Below are 24,249 nucleotides of genomic sequence, written 5' to 3'. Positions count from 1 at the left end.
AAAAGTTTGTTTATAATGCACCATTAAAATCATTAGCAATAGGAAAGTTAACACAGCTCTAAAGTAGTCACTGCGAATTATTGCAGAATTATTGTTTTATTTTAATTTTTAGGATATAGAGACCACATCCTTGCCTCCTTTTCTGGTTTCAATTGTTCATATCAGTGTTTGATTCATGATTTAGAGTCTTTATCAGTGTATCTGTAAAAGGAAATGACCCCTGATGACACAGTTTTCCATTTATCATTATTTATCTTCATCCCTCACAGGAGTTAGTTCTGGATCAGGCCACAGCATCCCTTCTCCTTCATCATTCCTCAAAGACATATCAAGATAAGTTCAAGTTTTATCAGATGCCAAGTTAAAATAACCTACGAGCTGGTTAGTCTTGTGACACACAGTTTCTTGCATCAGCTGGGCTAAAGTGTGAGAGGAAACACCCTTTACTAAGTTGGATAGACTCAGCATTGTTGCGGCAGAATATTTGGAAGTCCAGCTTGTTAAGGGCTCCTCTCAGCAGCTGCAGCCAAATATAGAGCAATAGATGAACGCTTTGTGATTTTCTCGCTGTCCTCCATGGTTACTACAGGCTAAAAGTATAATATTATAATGAAATGCAAATGAGTTAAAGCTCTGTGTCCTATTTCTAGGCTTTCTATACAATCAGTCCTTATAGAAGGCTAAGAAAAAGCAAGTGTCTGTTTGATTTTTTTCTTTTAAAACATGAAAAATTAAAATTGAAACATAAGGCAATTATCTTTTTTCTGTGTCAAAAAGAAATGTGCAAAGTTTAGAAAAAGGGTTTAGGTGTCGTTATCTGTTTCTAACAACACTTTGACCGATGCCAGTGTGTCTCAGGGTTACAGTGGCTGCAGTGTGGCTCACCACCGTCAGCATGTGAGTGTGTGTCAGTGGATGAAGGACAGATTATAGAGAAAATGCTTCAGAGTCCTAGGTATTGATGAAATGCTATACAAATACAAGACATTTTAAGAGCAAAATATCCTCACGTTTCTTGAAGAAATGCTGAGAGGGCTATAGATGACAGGCTTCATGGCTTTTTGCCATTTCATAACAGAGCAAGCTGAAGACGTTTAATTTCATCTGTTAAATATAAAATATAATCATATAAGCACACATAATTCACATTGATCTATTTTATTAACATTAATTTAATTGTGTGTTCTGTGTACTCTATACAGTTTTTTCATATATATAAAAATTTTTGTCTATATATTTTAAATTTCTAATATACTTGCCTTTTTCAAAGGCATTTTATTTTAACATTTCTTGTATGTATAACATCTTTTGTACTTCATGCTTTTACCTTAATCGGCTATGAGACTGCAGATGAAAATAAGCCTGTACTGCTAAATCTGGCATAGACAGATGGATGGATGGATGGATGGATGGATGGATGGATGGATGGATGGATGGATGACAGAGGGATGGCAGATGGATGGATGGATGGATGGATGGATGGATGGATGGATGGATGGATGGATGGATGGATGGATGGATGACAGAGGGATGGATGGATGACAGAGGGATGGCAGATGGATGGATGGATGGATGGATGGATGGATGGATGACAGAGGGATGGCGGATGGATGGCAGATGGATGGATGGATGGATGGATGGCAGAGGGATGACAGAGGGATGGCAGATGGATGGATGGATGACAGATGGATGGGTTGATGGCAGATGGATGACGGATGGATGATCGATGGATGATGGATGGATGGATGGATGGATGGATGATGGGTGGATGATGGATGGATGATGGATGAATGATGGATGGATGGCAGAGGGATGACAGAGGGATGGCAGATGGATGGATGGATGGCAGATGGATGGGTGGATGGCAGATGGATGACGGATGGATGATGGATGGATGATGGATGGATGGATGGATGACAGAGGGATGGCAGATGGATGGCAGATGGATGGATGGATGGATGGATGGATGGCAGAGGGATGACAGAGGGATGGCAGATGGATGGATGGATGGCAGATGGATGGGTGGATGGCAGATGGATGACGGATGGATGATCGATGGATGATGGATGGATGGATGGATGGATGGATGGATGACAGAGGGATGGCAGATGGGTGGCAGATGGATGGATAGATGGATGGATGGATGACAGAGGGATGGCAGATGGATGGATGGATGGCAGATGGATTGATGGATGGATAGATGGATGACGGATGGATGATCGATGGATGATGGATGGATGGATGGATGGATGGATGATGGGTGGATGATGGATGGAAGATGGATGAATGATGGATGGATGGATGGATGGATGGATGGATGACAGAGGGATGGCAGATGGATGGATGGATGGATGGATCTGTGCTTTATGCTGTTGGTCACAGAATCATCTGTTGAGTAATCCTTAAATATCAGCGATGCTCCAGCATTATGTTTTCGCAGAAGGCCAGCTGTTTTAACAGGATGTGTTAATCACACAGGTGAAATTAGATGGTAATCCAGCCGGTGTGGTGTTTCTCCCCTTCTATCAAATAACTGGAGCTCTCTAATTACTTCTAACAGGGCTTTTAGATTTACCCGCACGATTAGAGGACAACATGTTACTGTCCAATTTAGCCCCTGTTCCCTCCTCCCCTCACTCTGCCTGCTTGTTAGTGGAAGAAAGCCTTCATCAGCAGTGGGGTCCAACCCCCTCCTGCCCTGGGAAAGGATGAAATTAGGACGAGAGCCAATATCTAGGACGTGTTTTTAGCCTGCATGTCTTTGAAAGAGAGAAAGGCTGAAAGGTTATGGAGAGGAGACAAAAGAGGGGGGTGAGAACAGAGTGAGGTGGAGAGATAGTTTATTTACTTTTAATGAAGTAAAATTATAAATATATCGAGAACGAAACTGAAGTAATGTTGTGTTTGCTGACTTTTACACCTCTTCCTCGCAGCGTGTTCATATGAATTCTCTCCTGTTCCTGAGAAAATGAGACAAATGTTTGTTTCCATAGCAGGGCACCAAGCTCTGCCAAAGGCCTTTTTCTCCCTTCTTCCCTGTCTGAACCTCTCACTCCTCTTTCTCTTTCCTTTTCATTGTGTTTGTTGTTTTATGGCAGATTTAGACGCAGTCCAGATTGCTCGTTGCCAGTAGAGACTGTCTCAGTTCACCTCCAGCAGGCTCGCCTCTCCATTCATAAACAAATCGCTGCAGCTCGGGGGGACCTCCTAGCTGCTACCTAAGAACAACAAGCAGAACCTGATCTGTGTTATTGAAGTTTTGTCTGCCTCTTCTCTCATTTTCATGAAACTTGCCTCTGTTGCTTCTCTCTCTCCTCTCCTCCCACCCCTCTCTCTGTGTTCGCTGAGGGCCGGACCACTGCTCTGCTCTGCTCTGCTCTCTATGAGCCTATTGGTGAAGGAGTGTGTGTCTTGCATGTCTTCACTGGTAATGTCTTTCTCTTTTTTCAAACTCACTCCACTCATTCTGAGTGTTAAGGCTCTTTAGTACGGGTTAATAGAGCAAAGAGAGAGAGAGAGATGGAGAGAGACCCCCATGTTGCTGTGATTTGACTAAACAAACAGCCATTCTCCAAGCAGTACCTCCTCCCAACGGACTCCTGGGACAGCAGAGATTAACCTCAGACTGAACATCTGAGAGAGCTGGACATTTGAAGCAGCACACCCTGAAGGGGCAACAGCTGGAGAACTCGTCTCTGGTTTTCCTTCGCCGGCCGACAGTTTTCCCCTATTTAGAGAGGGGTCAGAGAGGGAAGACTCATCTGTGTCTGGAGGAGCGTTCTGAAGGTAAAAAGTTTTCCTTATCTGTTGGTCACGGCTGTTTGACACATGTTGGCTGAATGTTTGAATTTCACGCAGTCTGCAAAGGAATCTTAAAGTTGCATATGTAATTTCACAGATGTCTGACAACTGGAACACACAGGAGTTCCTGGAATTGAATCTCCATCCAATTTAGGAAACTGAGAACAACTTTTAAACCTGTTTGATTGCGTGATACCTAATGTTTATGTCTTTGGTATGGGGTGTCTGTTACCCGCATACCTCAGTGTGTACACACAAGCATTACAATGTGAGCAGCCTGTTCAAACATCAACACGTAGATGAGCATCTCTGCACATACACCCCTCTTTTCTCTTTGATGGAGTTTATCTTCTCGCTGCATTACACACACAGACAAACATTCTGGGCTTTACAACCTGTTTGCATGCCCTCCACTTTGTGCTTCGCTGCTAAATAGCCTGTGTATACAACCCTCTTCAGTCACCCAGAGAGAACCAACAATCATCCTGCTGAACACTCCTGACAGAATCAATCTTCTCTGCATACCTCATGGCGGTGCAGCAATGCCGGCATCCGTCACTGACCCCAGCATCCTTTCTTAACTACAAATGAATTCCTTTTGCAGTGATAATACATACTGACTTTAATTGAAAACAGCTTCACCCCTGCTTTAAGATTGACTGGGTCAACAGGCAATCTGTTAAACCGTCTCTTGGCATTCGTCGCAGTAACAAGCTCTTACTAAGTGGAAGGATTTCCCTTTGAGTATTTTATAACAATGTCTCAAAGTTTTCAGACTTATGAATCAACTTTGAGGCTGTTTATTGTCAATCTTATTAAGTGAAGTATTTTACGTGTTTCTTCATTCCTCGTTTCAGATGTAAGTATTTTAAATGAATAAAAATGAATCGATGCCTCTCGTCTCATGGACATCCTTTTAGAGCAGCGTTGTCTCTGTGATGCCAAGGTGATTCAGAGGGTAAAACCGACAGAGGTGCTGCCACTTAATGCGAGTCAGGAAATTCTGATGCAGCCACCCAAAAAAATCACATGTAGAAAATGAAATAAGCCTCGTTATTAAATCATCAGAAAATCTAATCAACGTGTTTGTTGCGTTGCCAACTGCTCAGGGTGTAATTGGCACCTGGGTCGGTGAAAAGCACTTCTACTGTCTTTTTTGTTTTGTTTTTTTGTTTGTAATTGGGTTGAGTCTGAACTCAAGAGTATGTGGGAGTACAGAGCAATTGGAGTGATTCACCCAATACAGATTATATTAACGCACGGCCACTCCTGCCACTATAGTATAAATATATGAATATTGCAGCATTTTTATTATCATTAACTCTATCTTAAGATCTTAGATATACATACAGGGAATTTCCCTTTTATTGATGTTGCTAAAATCTATTCAGACTAAATCATTTGAAGCTGTATCGAGTTTTGGGCTGTGCTTTCTGGCACAGCTGCATGACTTGGAGACTGTTTTTGACCTTAAGAAATGTTTAGCTTATAGTGTGAAGGAAAAATTCTAAACTATATTCCCAAACATGCTCTCGCTATACGTAGTTGAAACAAAGATGTTCGATGTAATTCAAGATCCCGGATTTTGATTTGTTATCGATTCATGTCCAATTGAACATATTAATTATAATAAGTGTTTTCTTGATTCTGATATCAGATTATCTCAGTGGGAAAATGGCCAAGTCATGTTTCCTCCATGTCTTTTTCAGCTGATTGGAGCCTTTTTTACACCTGAACCTGTTAGAGTCATTACTTTCAAATTCGTCTGACAGTTCAATTTATTTTTTTAACTGATTAAGCATGCATTTTCAGTTGCTGTATACTTGTAGGATGGTTTTAAATGTAGTTGGACCAGAAATTTCTGAAGCTGCATTGATGTCCTGGTTAAATATTAGGGGTGTGAGGCTGTAATGGATATCAGAACCACTCATTCCCCAGGCATATGTCTACAGCAGACTAATAAAAATGTTATAAAGAAATACATCTCCAAAGAAGATCTGGGACTTTCCTCCCGGTGCGTAAGATCGCTGGTATGCACCGCAGATCCACTGCTGGCCCTGGTGCTCCAAAGCCCAGTCATCTCCATTCCCTTCTTGGCCTGGATCTAATCCTGAGTCATCAGCTGTTTCCTGGCTGTCCTGGCTCTCTGCATGCCATCCGCAACAAGAAAATGTGCTTCATATTATGACCATGCAGGAAAACATGCCAACACTCTTTTTGGGCTCACATGTGCTCCACAGTGTCGACATGTAACGGTTTGAGGTCCACATGGTGGGTTTTATAGCACACACTTATCCCATTCTGTCCTGCAGTGATTTATTCGGTGCTCTGAGAGCCAAACACACAGCTGCTGAACAGCCACGATATGAAAAACAGAGTCATGCTGTTTGTATCTGGATGAAATATTGAGTTTGAAAACTTATTTATAGCTGACGTCTTATCACATGATTATCAAGGCACTTATTGATAACTGTATGTTTTCTCTGACTCATATCCTGATGCTCAGTTATTGCATGATTCATGTTTCAGTTGAAACAGTTGGTTCTCAGTAATCCATTGCTTCTCAAACGTTTAACTCACATATATCTAATGAAGAGCGCTCAGCGTTTCAGCAATCTTGTAATGCTGCCCGTCCATCTGGCTCCCCTCCTCCTTCTTTTACCTCCTCCTACTCTCTTAGGGAGAGCTGTCAGGCAGCTGTATTTCATCTTCAGTCAGGAAGTTTAGCCTCATCTGCAGGACAAGTCTTTGAGGAAACATTTATTTTATTGTATCCATTTTCTCTCCTCTTTACTATGACATTGTGCTTTTGGGGGAAATTGACAATAATTCCAAAAAACTAAAGTTTACATACATGGTATAAAATTTTTAATTACTGTGTGACATTACATCAAAGCTTATTTGTTGTCATAAATCAGTCAAAATCACCAACATTATTTGTGTTTGGCAAATCCTAAAGGTAAAAGAAAAATATTTTCCACTGATTTTGAGTTCAGGGCTTCTCTTCTGTCCTGTTGATGTGTTTCCAAGTTTTAACTTCCTGTTTGATGGATGAGATTCTGCCTCAGTATTTCAACATAATATGCTTTCCAAAGGATGCCACATGTTGAGAAGTGCATTGGTTCCTTCTACAGCGGCACGCCCACACAGCATGATGCTGCCATCCCTGTGGACCACAGCTGGGAGTTTGTTCAAGCGTTTACAATCTTAATATTTATTCATTAGACTACAGAGCAAAGATATGCTTTAAGACGCTCTGTCAATGAGTGCTTTTTAAAACTGCATCTGGCTTTTTTGGTTATCTTAGAGCGTCTTCCTCATTGGTGAGTGCTCTTTCAAATGTTTGCTTAGTTTCCCTGTTGATGATTTATTACAGCTTTTTTTCAGTTGATAGAATGGAACCAAAACATGTTCATCTCTGGGACATTGAACCCATCCTTTGCTGATAATTGCTGGACATTACCATGGTTACTAATTGCTAACATATGAATGCAGTATTGTTAGACTTCTATAAATTGTACCCAGAGATGAACCACACTCTCTGAAGAAAACAATTATTCTTGGATAACATTACTAATTGTTTATTTTACTGTAAGAAGCAGTTTGTTTTTTTAGATGTAGTTTGATTTTAAACTCTAAAGTTTCTCACTTTAAAGAACTTGATAAATTTCTCTAAATATCTCCTTTGTCATTCTGGAAGGAGAAATAATGAAAGGATCAGTAGGATTTAATTTAAGATGGCCATATGTTTGTTAATATAAGGTTTTAAAAAACCCTTGATTTTAAGTGAATATCAATACAACCTCTTAAAACTGCTCCTTGAAAAGAAGTTTAAAAGAAAACAGAAGTATTATATTCCCTTTTTATGGTCCAGCTTTATTGATCTAATTTCAATTAGGTCAACAAGGCTTAACAATAGCTCAACATTTTGCAACATGTCATTGTTAAAGGTAAAAAGTGTATTTCTTGTTTTTATGTATCAATTATTAAATGATTATGCCCTTATCCTTAAATGACCAGCTTAGACTAATCTGATTTAAGATGTTTATTATCTTCCCTCCATTCATAGCAATCAACACAACCGCAACATAATGCAATGAAATGTGTACTTTGTTCCATTTACTTGAATAGCACTCACAAAAAAGAATTGTGCAAAGAAAAGAGAACACTTTTAATATGATTGAAAGCATTATTAGCTCTTTGATTTGAATGGCAAATACTATACTTAGTAAAAGCATTGTGCGTAAGTAAATGGTTTAGATATCTATGCTAACACATTATGTTACACATTTATATAGCTGAGATTCATAAAAGCAGCAGTAAAAGTCTTTGATGTATTCTTCCCAGCCTACAAATTTATAAAATCATAATTTTTTTCTCTTAAGTCTGTGCGTACAGAACAAGGCAAATTTTCAACAGGAAGTTTTCGTCTCAGATTCTTTTTTTCTCGCTAGTCTCTCTGGATAATATATTATCCAGAGAGTTGTATTCCCTCCAACAAAAACATTTTGAAGTCGCTGATACAGTGCAATGGGAAACGAGGACAAAGAAAAACAGCCCAAAGCTTTTAAAAGATAAAAATATTATGAACAGAATGAAGTAGAGACAAGGTTTCCACCTCCATTCGTTGCTCACATTCATAAAGTACGTGAGAAATCAGGAACTTAAGATGTTTTACTAGAAACAATTTGATTTCCTTTTGCCTTTGTAGCCATTTTCCTGTTTTCATGTATGTAAGAGTATAGGTGGAATGTAAAGCCAGTCAGTCCTAATTGTATTCAGCTGCTTCTTTGGTGGGTGTTGGAGTGCACGGGGTGGGGGGACCCCCAACCTCACGGGTTTTGGGGTCAGTTTTCTGAGGATAATCAATTAAAAAGGAAAAAGCTGAATGGTTTTGTGCCATTTATGTCAGAAAACACACATTTGACTCTGATATGTAATTCTCATTTGCCTACAAAAACACAAATCACTAGCATACATTAATGATTTCCTAATAGCAGCCCTGCATTTTAATGGATAGCAGGGAGCTTTTATTCTTTTTGCTTTGTTTTTTATCACTTTTTTCCATTGATTTAGTCCCTGAATGAGTCAAATCTAGATCATTAAGCCAATGTCTAAGAGCTGCCACATCTGAAGCTGCCACTCTACAGCAGAAAGCCCTTAACATCCCCCCACCGCCACTACAAACAGCATTTACAACTCTGTTTGAAAGGCCAGCAAACCAAAATCAGCAGTTTCCTAAACATGTGCTGCTAAAGCATGACTACAGAGTCACTTTGATTTGTGAAATTGGACCTCACATGCTCTGTACCCAAACACTAAACCAGAAAGAAAATAGTATTATGAAAATAGAGCAACAGTAGACCTTTTCTCTTTAGGTGCAGATAAAGCGAACCCGCCATGGCTTCAGTAAAGCGTCAGCCTCTTAAGTTACGACATACAAGCAAGTTTTCCTGGAACAGATCCTTTTAAAGTTCAGTGTCCAGCTGTGTAACTTAGATCTAAATCGGGGTCAATGTAACTCAGTCATAAATCTACTCCACTTATTTCCACCAGACAGATACTGTCAAAACAAACGAAGACCCCTTTCTGGCCTCAGTTGGTCCAAAAATATTTTAAAGTTGGCAGAAATGTTCCAAATTGGGGTGCAACGTGTATTTTTATTCTAAAATAATGGAGAAGCTGCTATACTTTGCAGTCTGTGAAAGTAAGAACTGAAGCATTGTGTTGTTTTGTCTTGGAGGAAAACCAGAAAGAGTTAGCACCTGTCTTTTTTTTTGGACTTCACTGCATTAATCCAGTATTGCATAACTCTGGTTTTTCATTTTGTTTAGGTTTCTCCTGCATCATTACTATATTTGCATGTTTTCAACCACAGCAAGCAAAGGTTTTTACCCAAAACATTACCTACCCACCATCAGATTTTAGGAAAACATTGTTATCACCGTACAGTTAAATGTGAGTTTTGCTGCAGGGAAATATCTCCCTAAGGCGAACATGCCTCTGGAAGAAAATACCATATAGAGTGTTTCTTTCTTTTATCACAACAAAAGTACATCTATTTTAATTTTTAATCTCTTTTATTGCTGATAGTTGAAAATATTCATCTTCACAAAATATGTTGTTTCATAAACACAAAAATTAGTGCTTTTTATAGACCAAATCAAAGTAGTGTTTAACAGTGAAGGGTATGGATAAAACAGATGTTTTTCAGTTTTAATTACCAAATAACACTGTGGTGTGCATTTGCATTTAAATTCCCTAATTTATTACTGTGTAGAAACATGTTTTTCTCATTGTAAGCCTTTATTAGCCTTAAAAGACTGTGTCAAAAGATTATGGGTTTTTTTTTGCAAAAGTTTGAGTCTTTCCATGAGGGACTTTTTAGCTCTTGCCTCAGACTCTTATAATTGTTGAATCAAAGCCTTTTCATCACAGCATTGGTTTAGAGAAAGGGGAACTCTATTTTAGAGTCTTTCTCAGCCTCTGACAGGTTTTCTGACAGGATAATAATAATTGAATTTTATTGATCTCACATTGGAGAAATTTACCTCTGTATTTAACCCATCCCCTTGGGGATCAGTGGGCTGCCATTGTGGGGCGCCCGGGGAGCAGTGTGAGGTTAAGGGTCTTGCTCAGTGACCCAGAGTGGCAGTCTGTGGGAGTGGGCCTCGAACTCAGAGCCTCAGGATTCCGAGCTCTATGCCTGACCACTAGGCCGCCAATCCCCATTGATTGTGGATGAATTTAGCTCAACCCAGTTTCGTTTTCCCTGCTAAAGATAATAATCCCCACAGCATAATGCTGCCAGCACCATGCCTACCATGGGGGTGGTGTGTTAAGGTTGACAATCAGTTTCAATTTTGACCAATTTTTTTCTGGCCTGACCAGAGTCAGTTCTTCCACATGTTTGTTATGCCAAACTGCAAACATCTTGTCTATTTCATTCAACAATGAATCTCCCCCTACTCTTCCATAAAAGCCAGATTTGAGAAGTGCCATGCAGATTGGTTGTCCCTTTCATAGATATTTCCAGCTGAGCCATGGATCTCTATTGTACCAGAGTCCTTTTAGTTTCTTCTTTGATTAACGCTCCCAGTGCCTGGCCTGTTAGTTTAGGTAAATGTCTTGGTGTGGTTGTAGAGTCCCAACGTGATTTCCATTTCAAATGATGGACTGCACTACTCCTCAAGATGTTACTAGAGATATTATTTAAAAAACCTTAACACTGCTTTCTCTCTGACTTTGCAGCTGTTGGTGTTTGTGGTCTTAAGAAAAAATAAAAACATTCATCATGTTTATTATTACTTTGTGTGTCTTATTTTTCTTCACTTGAAAACCAGTTGTTATACACCAACGCTTGTGGTCGTAGTGTGAAAGAAAAAGAAGAAGTTGAAGAGATATTAAAACGTTGGCAAGATACTGGATGACGAGATAAATTTCTCATAGTGAAGAGTTATCACTCATATGACATGCAGATCCAAAATATATATGATTCTTTGAATATATCTTCATTATTAAAGGTGCTTTGTGTAAAAGCTGCTAGAAACTCAATGCATTCTGCCAAAGCCCCGAAATGTGGACACCTGCTGCAAGTCTCTGTGGGTAACAACCCATTTCCTGAGATCAACTCTGTCTTGGCAATGACTTCACTAAACCTGGAGAGTGTGACAATGACAAACTGGCAACATACAAAGAAACTGTAGGGAAATACAGTCTGCTTTAAATAACAAATTCATTTTGGGTGTGTGATCGGGTGTGAACACAGACAGAAGGTGCAGAATACAAAATTAATCAGGAAGTCTGACCAATCCTAGAAGGATACTAGAAGAGAAAAGATCTGTGAACCACATTTGCTGTTATTTCTCGTTTTATGCTTTTTTGTGTTTTGTACAAGTAAACCTCATTATATATACCTTCATATTATATATAAATATATATATATATATTTGGATCGTCTGATGCCAGTTTATGTGTACACACACACACACACACACACACACACACACACACACACACACACACACACACACACACACAAACACACACAGTAAAGCCTTTTTTATTATCCTTCTAGTTGATTTTGTCTTTTAAGTTATTGCTCTATAGATATTGGAGGTTTCACACTGATCTGTACAAACTGTGGACCTTCATAGAGATTTTTTCATGGTCATCTCTAAGGTCTAAAAAGAAGTAAAACCAGACCAACCATATACAGCCCAAAAAATGTGTTAGAAGTCAGTCTTGACAGCCTATATTATCTGTGAGAGCACATTTAGAGACAGATAAACATCACTTTTAAGTGGAAATTTTTTTTATTTCCACCTTTCAACCATGATTTTATGTTGTTTAAATGGTTGGTAATATTGTCTTTTCTTTGTGTGCTGAGTCAAATCTGCTTAGAGGGGGTGTATCATTGAAATGAAAACACGTCTGCTTGTCCTGAATGGAAAGTACTTGTGTCTTTTCCACTTTGAAAACCAGTTCTGTTTCATGTCAGCTTTACTCACAAAGGAAACAGATGGTCTGGAAAAACAAATTATTGAATGAATTCACTAACATTTGGGTCAATAAGGAAATAAATAAGATGTTAGAAATAAACATAAAAATGTACATTTATACTTATTTTTTATCTATTGTCAAAAATCTAGGAAACTTGTTGATGTTTTTCTTTAGATCTCTATAGGGTAGCTAGCATTGGGTCAGTGTTTCCTCATTGAAACACACTTCATAGCTCATTTAATTTTAGGAGTCTTTAAAAAGACTTTAGGAAAATGTATGAAATTTCCATAAAGGTCACTATTCCGACCTAAGCTGTTTAGAAACAGCCTATGGAAAATAAATAAAGGTATGAATCTCAAAATGATAATATTGTTTTATTAGACAAACATTCTTGACTCAAACATAAAAGACTGGATGAGGCATTGGGCTCATTGGGCTTCAACTAATTAGAGTTACATTAATATATATTGCTTTTAAAATAAAAAAAAGTACTTAAATGAAATCATTATTTAAGCTCTTTTTTTTTATAGTTTTTTTCTTCATCTTGGTTGAGCTGCCAGATCAGTTTTTGATCCGTTAGTCTGACATGTTGCTTACTGCATACTGTAGTAAAGTATTTGCATTGAATCATTATTTATTGTTACGCTGTAAATGCACAGCTACAGTATTCAAGTCTTTTCCACTTACCAAACCCTACAGCCTTCTATGCCATGAACACTGCATTTTGGGCCTCCTGCAGAGGACCAGAGGGTTCTCCTCAGGGGGAGATGGGAGATGTTTGTTTAAACACAGACCCTTTAGGTCATTTTCTCTTCCCACACAACCCCCCAGCTCTGCTGCTCACAAATACATTATCAAACCCTAACTCTTTTCTCTTAAAACAATCTAAAACCCATTAACAATGAGAATATTTTGTTTACTAGCTTTTATAGATGATGTTACTTTAGTACATAATTTATGTTGAAAAATCATCAGTATACATCTTTAGGTAATTTAAGATTGTTCTGGGTTAAATTAGTTGGAAGTGTTAGTTTTGCAGATCTCAGCTTCATGCTCACTTTGCCAGGGTAAACATCAGTGTCCTTCATGTCAGATTGTTTGTGCCCTAATTCTGTTAACCTACCTACTACCTTAGATCAGTTTTCCTCCCATAAAGATTATCCATTCGTCTCCATGCTTCTTTGCTCTTTTTTTCCACAGTCTGGTGAAGGGTGCAGTGCTTCTTTTCTCGCTCTCTCGGGCTGTCATGCTCCGTCGTTGGTTGTTTTGTTGTGTTTGATGGTACGTTGCACTTTGTTTTGTTTTGGTCTTCTTGTTTCTCCTCTCCTTTCGAATGTGAGTTCTGCTGCGTCTTGTTCATTCAATTAGGTTTTTCTCTGTTTTGAGGAGTTTCATTACTGTTGATCTGCCACTCATTGTGGCGCAACAAATCTATGGTTTGTGGTTCTGACGATGTGCTTTGTCAGTGATGCATCACACCCACGCAGGACCAACAAATTTCCCATTGCAGGAAGTCGGATCCCTCCAGCTGCAGCCTGTGAGGAGTTTTGCAAGATGATCTTCTTGCTTTTGTTTTAGATTACATGTTTCTCCTCTCCTTCCAAGTGCACGCTCTCCCCCCTTGGGATGTACTAATTCCCACAATTGGCTGCAATTTCATTCTGGACAGCAGTTCCCACCTTATCGAGTACTTCTTTATCACTGCCAGATGTTTAAGTAAAACATTGCAGCCTCCCTATATGTGTCTAATCCCAGGAGCGGGTTTAGCTGCATCCTGAGGCAGAGCGTGGGCCGTTTGCCTCCCGCTGAGGTCAGCTTCAGCGATCTCTTCTCGATAGATGGTGACACTTTGAGTGTAACGGGTTTGTTTATGAAAAACCGCTAAATTCCCAGCATCTGTGGGAAAGTTCATACAAAGGGGTAACCATGCATCCCTTCTGGTGATTTCTGTGCCACAGCAGAAGTAAACACAGTTTGCGTTTCCACAGACCTCCAGGATTACTGCGGGAATGAGGTGGCCCAATCCAAAGACCTAAAAGACAACAACAAACATCCAGCTTGGAGAAATGTTTTTTAGATTCTTTATGAGATCTCATATTAAGATGATTTAGTGTGACTCTGCTTTATTTGTGGACACTCTGTACATTCCTTACTGTAAATGACTCTGTTGTTTTGGCTTAAACAGAAAGCATCCTTGAGGTTAAAAGATCAAACAGCCTACAGGCATTTTTTTTTTTGCACAAGTCACTTCATGCTTCTTGACTTCTGTGCAGATATTTGATCCTGTTTATATCATTAAGCCTAAAAATATTTTAAATATTTGCTGCATTATCTTCAGACTTTACTTTAAAATGTAGGGGGAGTTTTTCTTTCCTTTTCATAGTCCTCCAAATCCACACTGATCTTCATCAAACCTTAGTATGTTGTAATAGCTAAATCTTTTCCAACCCTTTGGAAAACACCAAAAGATTACAGATGTTAGCAAAATATGGAGAGTTTTTTCCAATCCTTATTTTTTTAGATGTAATCGCCTTTTAAAGGCATTTCTTTTTCTTTAAGCTTTTCCCATTTTGTCACATGAACTATTAGTTTAGATGGAAAAGTAATACATGATTTTTGGTGCAAACCACAACAGGGGCAACGCAAACTTGTAGAAGATAGGCTTTGGTCAGATTGGACCACTACTGATTATTTTAGCTTAAGTAATATAGTTTTTGCCATATCCTCAAAAGGTTTGCATGTGTTAGAGCACTTGCAAACTCATTTCAATGCAAAAAGCCTAGTTCCGTATGAGGTGCAAAGCGATTTGTGCATGTAAAATGAGTCGGCAGAGGGTGCAAACTTTTTTTTCATTATGCCCTCATTCATATCTAGATTTGTTTTTAATGACTAAACCAGGACACTGTGTCAGTAGAGGATATGCAAATAAAATAAGAACCACCATCATGGCTGTTTATAAAAAACTAATACTCTCAATTTTCGAGCAGCACACACACTTTGCTCATTGAAATGAGCTGGAGCACATCTAAGGTTTTTATGTCTTTGTAGATCTAACCGACTTATCATAGGCACCATTTCTTTTCTTTTTGCCCAAGTCAGCATTCCTTATTTGAAATAAATGAAGATCAGCTGGCCTATGAGTGAAGGCCAAAAACCATGTAACAATAAACACCAAATGGTGTAGGTGGTATCATGCAATAGGGTGTTTATTCACTATGAGCCAGGTTGTTTAGATCTTATAGTGACGGAGATGAGCTAGATCAAATCCTTAGGGAAATAATTGGAAAAGGCTACAAAGACTGGAATACTGTAGATTCTCACCTCCACCTTGCAGAAAGTTAATGTCCTGTTATATGCCTGTTTAAAAATGTAAAGTAAGATAAGCACATTTATAATTTCTTTGATTATTAGTAAGTGTTGTGTTTTTTTTTCAATCGGTTAATACAGTACAGATAGAAACCACCAATCAGGCTCAAATCTGGTTTTGGTGATGAAGTCAGAGCAGAACTTCCAGAGGCATAACAGTCAGACTTTTAAAACCTATAGAATATATTCAGTTTAAAAGACTAATGTCTCAGCGGGTCCTTGAAAAATGAATTCATGGTGAAATTTATAACTGCAATTTAGGTTTGCCTAAAAAGTGGATCAGACAGCAGCTGATCCAGAATGCTGCTGACTCAGCAAAACTGAGCCCAGTTCTAAAATGTGTTGCATTACCTCCCTATATCTCAAAGTATAGAGTTTAAGATATTTATTTTAGTCTAACATCACTTAATGGCTTATTTCCAAAATGTCAGTATATCAACCTCCTAGACCTCTAAGGTCTTCTGGCTTAAGTCAGCTGTCAGTATATCAACCTCCTAGACCTCTAAGGTCTTCTGGCTTAAGTCTACCCTGCATGCCCAGAAACAGAACCAAACGTGAAGAAGCAGCTTTTAGTTCTTATGCTCCACTGATCTGGAACAAACTCCAAGAAAAGTGTAAAATAACTAATATCCTAAGTACTCTAAATTGAGATTAAACTGTTTGTGTTAAAGTGATCTTTGAGCTATCTGGTTACATTTTCATTCCAACTTTCCTTTAATTTGGTTTTAATCATTTTATCTAATTTTGATATGATCTGTTAATTATGAATATTTTTGCTCTTTAAATATTTTTCTGTCTAGTCAGTCATATGTATTGTCTGAATGGTCAAAGTTCAGACTAGTTGAGGAACAGCAAATTTTAAAAAACGACCATTACAGTTACACCTGATCTAGCATGAAAGCGTGACCTAATTGCAGAAAATACAGCAAAATGGTAACTCACAGTTACTTAACTGATTGTTTATTTGTAAAAATATTTTTAAGATAAAGGCTTGTTTTCCTGAAACATAAAATATGAAGTTTTCTGTTTCTCTACCACACAAAAACCTCAAAAAAATTAATTAATAGTTGTGGTTTGAATGCGTTGAAATATGAAATGCTTCAAGTTCATACATTTGCAAAAAGCCATTTATGTCATGATCTTGGCACTTGGCTTAATTATTCATGTCATTCGCCTCTCTATCTCTGCCCTGTTACTCATCACTGCTCATCTGATCCACCTGCTCCTGCATCTACTTAAGCTGCTTGCACCCAGCCATCGGTGCCGGATTATTCTTGATCTCTCATACCAAGGGTGACAGTGTTTTTGTGTACCTTAATGTTTCTGATCTGTTCTGGCTTTCAACCACTGAGCCTGCCTGTTCCTGTTTTGATCTGTTTGCCTGACCTCGCTTCGGACTCCTGCTTGTTCTCAAGGGCTGCAGCATCTGGGACACTTCTTTTTGCTGTTGGCAGCCCACCGGCTGAATCCTGCCTAATTTTCTGGCTACAGACTGAACTTGTAAACCAGGTCGTGACTCACATTCATCATCTTCCTCCATTAGATTTACGTGGTCACTAACCTGTGTTTCCTTTCCGAAGAGTTTCCTGTCATAGACACCCTAGCTGCTGCTACTCCAATCTGCCAGATTTTAATAAATGCTTTTTGAGTAATCTGTGGGGAAGAATTTCAGTCATCCAGGTCATAGTCATTCCAAAAAAAAAAAGTTAAAAACAATCCACTGGACTCTGTTTTCAAGTTTGAAGATGTTTCGCTTCCCATCCAGGAAGTTTTTTAATTGAAAAAGCTTCCTGGAGAACTTTAACTTTTTGAGTAATCCTACTGTCTGTCTTGCCTGAATACCAGGTCCTGTTCTGAGTTGTTACAGCTTATGAACTGAACTCTAAAAACTGACCATACTAGGCTCCTTATTTGTGTCACACTGTTATTGCTTAAAATATGATTTGTTTGTCTTCACCATGCCAAATGACACATGCCTTTGGCGAAGCTTGGCTCTTGTCGTTCTAAGCCCTTGTCACTGACAGTGAGGTTAGGGGCTTTATTTGAGTGCTGAAGAATCACTTCCTCACTGCGCAGACCATCGTTGCTCTCTGCTGCTGTGGCCCCTGGGACGCGGTGACCCCTCCACTCCTGCCGTCATCACCAGCAGAGTCCCTAGTGTATCAGCGGTCCTGGGAAAGTTTTAGATTGATACTGTGGGAACGTGAACTGTACACAGACATCAGTGACAAAAATGGAGGAAGGCGGGAGGGTCTCTGCGTTTGTGTTTGGTTTAAGAGGACATTCATGTTGTAATTTTTTGTAGGTCCATATGTTGAGTAAGCTTTTGCACCAATGAGAATTTTCCAAATGTGTATGTTTCTGCTCATTATCTATCCACTTTTCTTTCACCTCATTTTATTGGAACCAGGAAGCGGGGGAGGAAACAGACCAGCCGTGTTTTTTGGAACTGTTCGAGAGCTTTGGGAGCGGATGTGCCAGAGGTTGTTAATTTAGGGAGACATTGTGTATCTGGTTTTAGTGACTGACTGACTTTGGATTTTTTTCTGCCAACTGATTAGGACATTTCAGCTCATTTCAACCATAAAACAAGACCATGACAACTAGAAAGACACTTGGTTTCTTATTTTTGCTGCTTATCAGATTTCCACTTAAATGATTATTACATATGGCATAAAAATAGGGTCAAGTCTTAAAATAGGTAGAACATTTCTTTGCCAGATAAAGAAAAAAAAGTGCTGGAAGCACCAAGTTTTCGCAATTTTTTTCCACATGCTCACTCCTTTTCTTCCTCTTCCACCCTCGCTCTTCCCAAGAATCATTCTTCCACCCCCTGTTTTTTCTTTCCCACCCTCTTGTGTACAGGCTGTGATCCATCCTTAACTGTTTCCAGACGTATGCGTGCAGCGGCAGCCGTCCTTCACCCCCATCCAAAACATAACAACAAACCACCCCCTCCTAGCCTTACTCCCCTTATCCTCTGGCTTTTTCAGCTGTGTGATGTTAGAAGGTCTTTAGTAGTACTGCATGAGTTTGATTCAGCTGGGTTGTTGTATTTGCATTTTGACAACACCATACCCCATATCATTGTCAAAGCATAGCAACTTTCTGAAAAAATCTGGATCGCTCCTGTCAAAGTCTTATGTGAATACCCTCAATTTCACTTTTATTTCTGTCAAAACCAATTAATGGCTCAGCATGACCCAGGAAAAACTTGGACACAGCATTGTTGCCCATAAGCCTGCTGCTGATCTGCACACACTGACCTGTTTGTGAGTGGGCACAGTGCTGGTAAACCAGACAAAAGGAGACAGACATTGTCGCTCTGTCCTGGTGCAATGAGGCATCAAATACCTTCAGATTAGGCCTAGGCCAAGAAAGAAAGCAGCTTCATGAAGAATAAAATACTTTTGTTTTTATTTTGCCTTTAAGCTTGATGAGAGCAACAGGTTGTTCTCACATTTTGTCCCCTAACCTGAACCAGTGTAGCTCATGTCAATCTGTCACAACCTTTAAGTTGATCTCCCACACTCTTGAATTTGACTTTTGATATAAGAAAAGCTGATATCTTTTGTTTTCTTTTCTTTCTGCTCTCATGAAGATATTTTTTATCTAATCAACATTACATTAGTCAAAATAAACTTCTTATCTTCTAGATTTAAATGCATTGTTTGATAAAATGGGCGTCTGTTTATTTGCCCTTATTTTCAAAACTAGTTAAAAGCTATATTAAATAAAGATTGTTTTATATCAGCCTTAGATGATCATTCCTCTGAGAAATATGCCTTTCCCTAATCTTACTTTACTTCACATTAGAGGAGGCAGTTGATCAATGATCCAAAGGACTGCAGTGATGGAAAATGTTTAATTATGGATTAAGACATCAGAAAATCAAACCGAAGAGTTTTTTTTTTTATCAAAGTTGCTTTTTGCAGATACATATCTAGAAGACCAGCCTATATCTCAGACTTTCTTCATATTTATGGGCCAAAAAACACTATTGCAGTCATGATGTACCAGCTTTACTGAGAGGCTGCTCAGAATAATTATAGAACGATTGGTAACTTTTACTCCAAGTGTTTTTAAGGTGTTTGCTGGTAATTTGGGGATTTTTTTTTTTTTGACATTCTAATATTATTTTCATTGATTAATTTTGTCTTTACCAAACTTTGTCTTGTATTCATAAATAAATGATTGCTCCATCTTTCCTTTTTGCAGAATTGTGGGGTCACGAGGCAGCCGCGATGAGGAGGCTGGTAGCATCTGTGCTCCACCTGATGGTCGTTTATACAGGTTAGTGTTCAGTTTTTTTATAGAAAACAACAGATAAACCAATCACGATATAAGACAGCTACCTCTGCAGGAACGATTTGTTGGATATCCAGTGTATCACTTACTAATACCTGTAAAAAAAAAGATGTTGATTAAAGTAATTTTATGTTGCAGGATCATACTTTTACATTTGAAAATAAGTTACTTTTCTACACTGGAAGATTGATTCTTTGTATTTTGAGACAGATATTTAGGCTTCTTTTTTCTCTAGGCATCTAATCAGGGAATCAAACAATTACACCTCTCACATAGTATCATTTCTCAATACTTAAAGGTATAGTGGGGGATTTCCGTGAATTTTTTAAATGACCCCCCCTCTTCACTTTAAAAAATAAAAAATGCACATACACAACTATGTACCCGCTCCCGTGAGGGAACGTTTATTAAATGCCTGCGAGAGCATGCACAAGCCCATTTCTCCTCGTGCACACTCTTTAAAAGTTGCTGTTTGCGTCGCTATTACAAGCTTACTTTCCAAAAGAAGATTTGCAATTTTTCCACTATGTCAGACTCACCACTGGTAAGTGAAAATGGGGATGAGCACGTAGGACAGCCTTACGTAAACATATCACCAGAATGATTGACAATTATTTTGATGATCCGTCCAGAGAAAGAACATCCTCCACTATAACCAGCTGGAATCTTATTCGCTTTCTTAGCGTGGCTAATGCATTAAAAGGTGTGTTTACTTTACCCAGCTTTACCAATCTCTAGGGCTCTGTGTAATCCATGCTGATAAACAGATTGCATTTTTATTTGAAAGATATTCCATTCCTATTTTGAAAAAGAGACTTAACAGCACATAATCCAATGTTTAAACTTTCATTAGTCATGATAACAAAGTAGAAGGATCATTCTAGCAGAGAGGTAGTACATTTTATATCCACACAACAATAAGGTAATACTTTGATAGGAGATATATATGTTCACACAGCAACATGTTCTAAAGCAACTCTTCACTCTGTGAGATAACACAACTCTCAATGCGAACGACAAAATATGCTTCGTCTGCTCTGGATCCATCTGTCTCTGACACACCGCTTTATTCCTCCCACTCATCTGCTCCAGTTCACTCTCATCCTTCAGCAGTCAGAGATAGGGCAGGATCTGACTTACATTGTTGATTTAACCTCTGAACTCCTTCTGCTATCCCTACCCCCCCGTCCTCACCCCCTTACACCCATCCCTTGTCTTACAACACAGCTTTAGTGCCTTTCTGTTGTAAAGTGCACAGCCTGGAGATCTTCCCCAATGCAGAAGAGTTCATCCTGATTCAAGGCTCGTCTCTCAACCTAACCTGCTCTGGCTCCTTGAGTGCAACTTGGGAGTTTAAGAGGGATGATACACCAAACATCCTTGATGATCTAGATGAACATGGAAATCCAAGATACATATTATTTCAAACCGATCCCACATCGGTTTCCCTGACCCTGAATAGAGTGAGTTGGAGGCATACTGGCGTCTATCAGTGCATTGACAGGCTCACGGATGAGATGGCTGAAGTGACAGTTTTTGTCCCAGGTATGGTATGCCTCAACGACCTTTTCAGTATGCCCTCATGCTTGAACCCTCATCAATTTCGAGGTCACCTCTCGCTTCAGATCCGGAGTTTTGGTTTGTGGTGAGGCCCCATGGCATGGTGGCGAAAACCAGTGAAGAAAGCATCGTCCCTTGTGTGGCCACCAACCCAAACATCACTGTGAGTCTGTACGAGATGGACACCCACAAGTTCATAACAGGGCGCTATATACCTGGCGAGGGGTACAGGGCGCATCTGGAGGACAGAACATATGTGTGTCATGGACAGCTGAATGGAAAGCTGAGAGAATCTCAGTCTTTTGACGTGTTCAGCATTACAGGTAGGTGTGCAGCTCCTGGCACTGCCCAATTTGATCACTCAGATTTGACTCAGGCATGTTATTTTACTATTGTTTACCATTATTGTTTCCCTCCCAGTGCCTAATGGGGTCGACCCTTACATCAACACTTCAAAGACGGTCCTGAAGCAGGGCGAGCCGTTGACTATAAACTGCACTGTGCATGGAGTGGACCTTGTGTCTTTTTACTGGAATGTTCCAGACACAGTGGTGAGTGGGAGTGGAGCAGAACAGGCTCTTTTGTTCAAATTCACCCTTTTGATTTCTCTCCAGACTCATAACCGAACCCAAATTGAAAAAAGATGTGGAGACACACCCCACTTTGGATTCTCCGATAATATTGCTCTAAAAACATCAAGTGTGGCGATGCACCAAGTGATCATTTCTCCTTACAACATTTTGTTTTATGTTAGAAAGGTTCGAGTTATATCTCATACTCAAATGGAAATTATTAAAATAAAATTTTTGTTCAGTTATGCCCTAAATAATGCATCTGCGGCATCATATTTGTATTTGAAAAGATTTTTTTTTTTTTTTTTTGGAGTTCCCAATCTGAAAGACAACAAAAAAGCTCCCTGAAGTCTTTTTATTTATATATTTAAAAAATTTAGCTAGGTCCAAGGTCCAATCTATGTATAGATAACAAGCAAAAATTGCAGTAACAATTATTTACTAGTAGTGTGTTTTCAGAAACTCACAGCAGCGGTGCTCATCTTTTAAACCTTTTTTGTTATCTGCTGAAGGTATATGATACGATGGTTGACCAAGATCAATTAAAATTAAATGTGATGAGATCAGGTGTTATCTATATTATCTATATTTTCCTCCTATCTTAAAGGCTGACAAGGTTGATCAAGAGACAGACTACTCCTCCCTGAAGGGCATGCAGTCCAGACTGACCTTCCCTGATACTACTGTGGACCATAGCGGAAACTACGAGTGTGAAGTTGTGGAATCGACGCAGGGCTTCACGGGGTCTTCCACCGTCACCATCACTGTGCTCGGTTAGAGACAGACACACAATTCAAACAAACCAACGCTGCAGGGATCATTATTGGGTTTGGCTCACCACAACAGTAGTTATTAACATCAACACTGGGAGGTAAAGGACTGAGAAGACCTATGTTTGAAGGATTGAGTTTGGTTAATTTTTTTGGGATATGAAGAAAACCTTTTGACGAGGTGTACAATCACTGAGTGATACCATAAAAACCACACCAAATCATCGCACACACCAGCTTTATATTTAGACTTTAAGGTGGAAACATGTTTAACTGAGACACATAATTCCCCAACTTAGAACAGCAGTCTGGGAGCCAAAACAAGCAAGGTCTTTCTCACATTTTCCTTTATGGTTTGGCTCTTGACCATCACTATGTCCGTTTTGGGTCTATGAATGCTTATTCCATTGGCAGTGAGGTGTACTGTTTATATAAAAGCCTTAAATAACTTGAAACTCCATGTTCAATGGAGACAGAAGACCAGGATGGATTTTAGCTTTAACTGACATGACAATAGAAAATACCCATATTATTTGACTGCATCTTTCAGTAATGGAAACATTACAAAAGCTCTGGTTTGAATATACAAACACAAAAAGACCCTAATATATAAATTTTCTTTGGTGCTATTGTTCTTTTGAATAAAAGAGCTTACCGTATATGTAAAATGTTGCCCACACCCTCAAGGTTTTTTGGATATATATGTAAGTCTGTATATTTCCTTGAGTCTGGACCTGAATCTAATTTGCCTTAAAAAACCTTTGCAAACAAATCCCAGCTATCCAGTTGATGACACATTGGATTATGCAAATTTAAAAACTATACTTTAGCAGATGTTATCTTTTAAATTGACATCTTTTAAGCAGCTTTTAGGTTTACGTTCCTTACAAAAGTATCAACTGCCTTTGATTTTGTTCACAATTTATTACATTATGGCGACAAGCTTTAATTTGTTTCATACAAGATAAATGTGAAATAAAAAATTGAAATTCTACATGAAAAACATTACATTAATTATGCACATTACTCTTAACACTTTACTGCCACAGTAAAACCCTGCTGTGGGAGGATTCTTCTGCACGATGGAGCTTAATACCAAGTTGACCTACGACTTTTAGCCTTCAGGCAGGGAAGCATCATCCTGAGACCCTAAACAAACAGACTGAGCAACAAACGGCCTAGATCAAAGTGTGTTTACCTATCCGACTGACCCAATCAAATCCAGACCTGAATCCAACTAACAATCTGCTTTTAGACTTGAAAGTTTTTATGCACAGATGCTGACCACGAAATATTTCTTAGTTTAAGCTAACAAAGGTTTGATTTTATTGTTTAGATTAGCATATCTGTAAGCCGTGTTCTTAAAGACT

The 24,249-nt window shown here is 38.9% G+C and overlaps 1 protein-coding gene across 1 annotated transcript in view; it reads left to right on the top strand.

Annotated features, from left to right (window-relative positions):
• The first annotated feature begins 3,397 nt into the window (after positions 1 to 3,397).
• pdgfrb (platelet-derived growth factor receptor, beta polypeptide) overlaps positions 3,398 to 24,249 on the top strand; it is a 39,185-nt gene continuing 18,333 nt past the window's right edge. The window contains exons 1-6 of the mRNA XM_038276920.1: positions 3,398 to 3,786; positions 19,888 to 19,962; positions 21,205 to 21,522; positions 21,603 to 21,860; positions 21,958 to 22,088; positions 22,717 to 22,882. Coding sequence (XP_038132848.1) covers positions 19,914 to 19,962; positions 21,205 to 21,522; positions 21,603 to 21,860; positions 21,958 to 22,088; positions 22,717 to 22,882 — 922 coding nt within the window. The 5' untranslated portion in view covers positions 3,398 to 3,786; positions 19,888 to 19,913. The remainder of the gene's footprint in view (positions 3,787 to 19,887; positions 19,963 to 21,204; positions 21,523 to 21,602; positions 21,861 to 21,957; positions 22,089 to 22,716; positions 22,883 to 24,249) is intronic.

This window comes from Cyprinodon tularosa, unplaced genomic scaffold, assembly GCF_016077235.1.
Source record: "Cyprinodon tularosa strain WSP-4 unplaced genomic scaffold, ASM1607723v1 ctg129, whole genome shotgun sequence".
NCBI lineage: Eukaryota > Metazoa > Chordata > Actinopteri > Cyprinodontiformes > Cyprinodontidae > Cyprinodon > Cyprinodon tularosa.
This window is presented reverse-complemented; position numbering and strand designations above follow the sequence as displayed.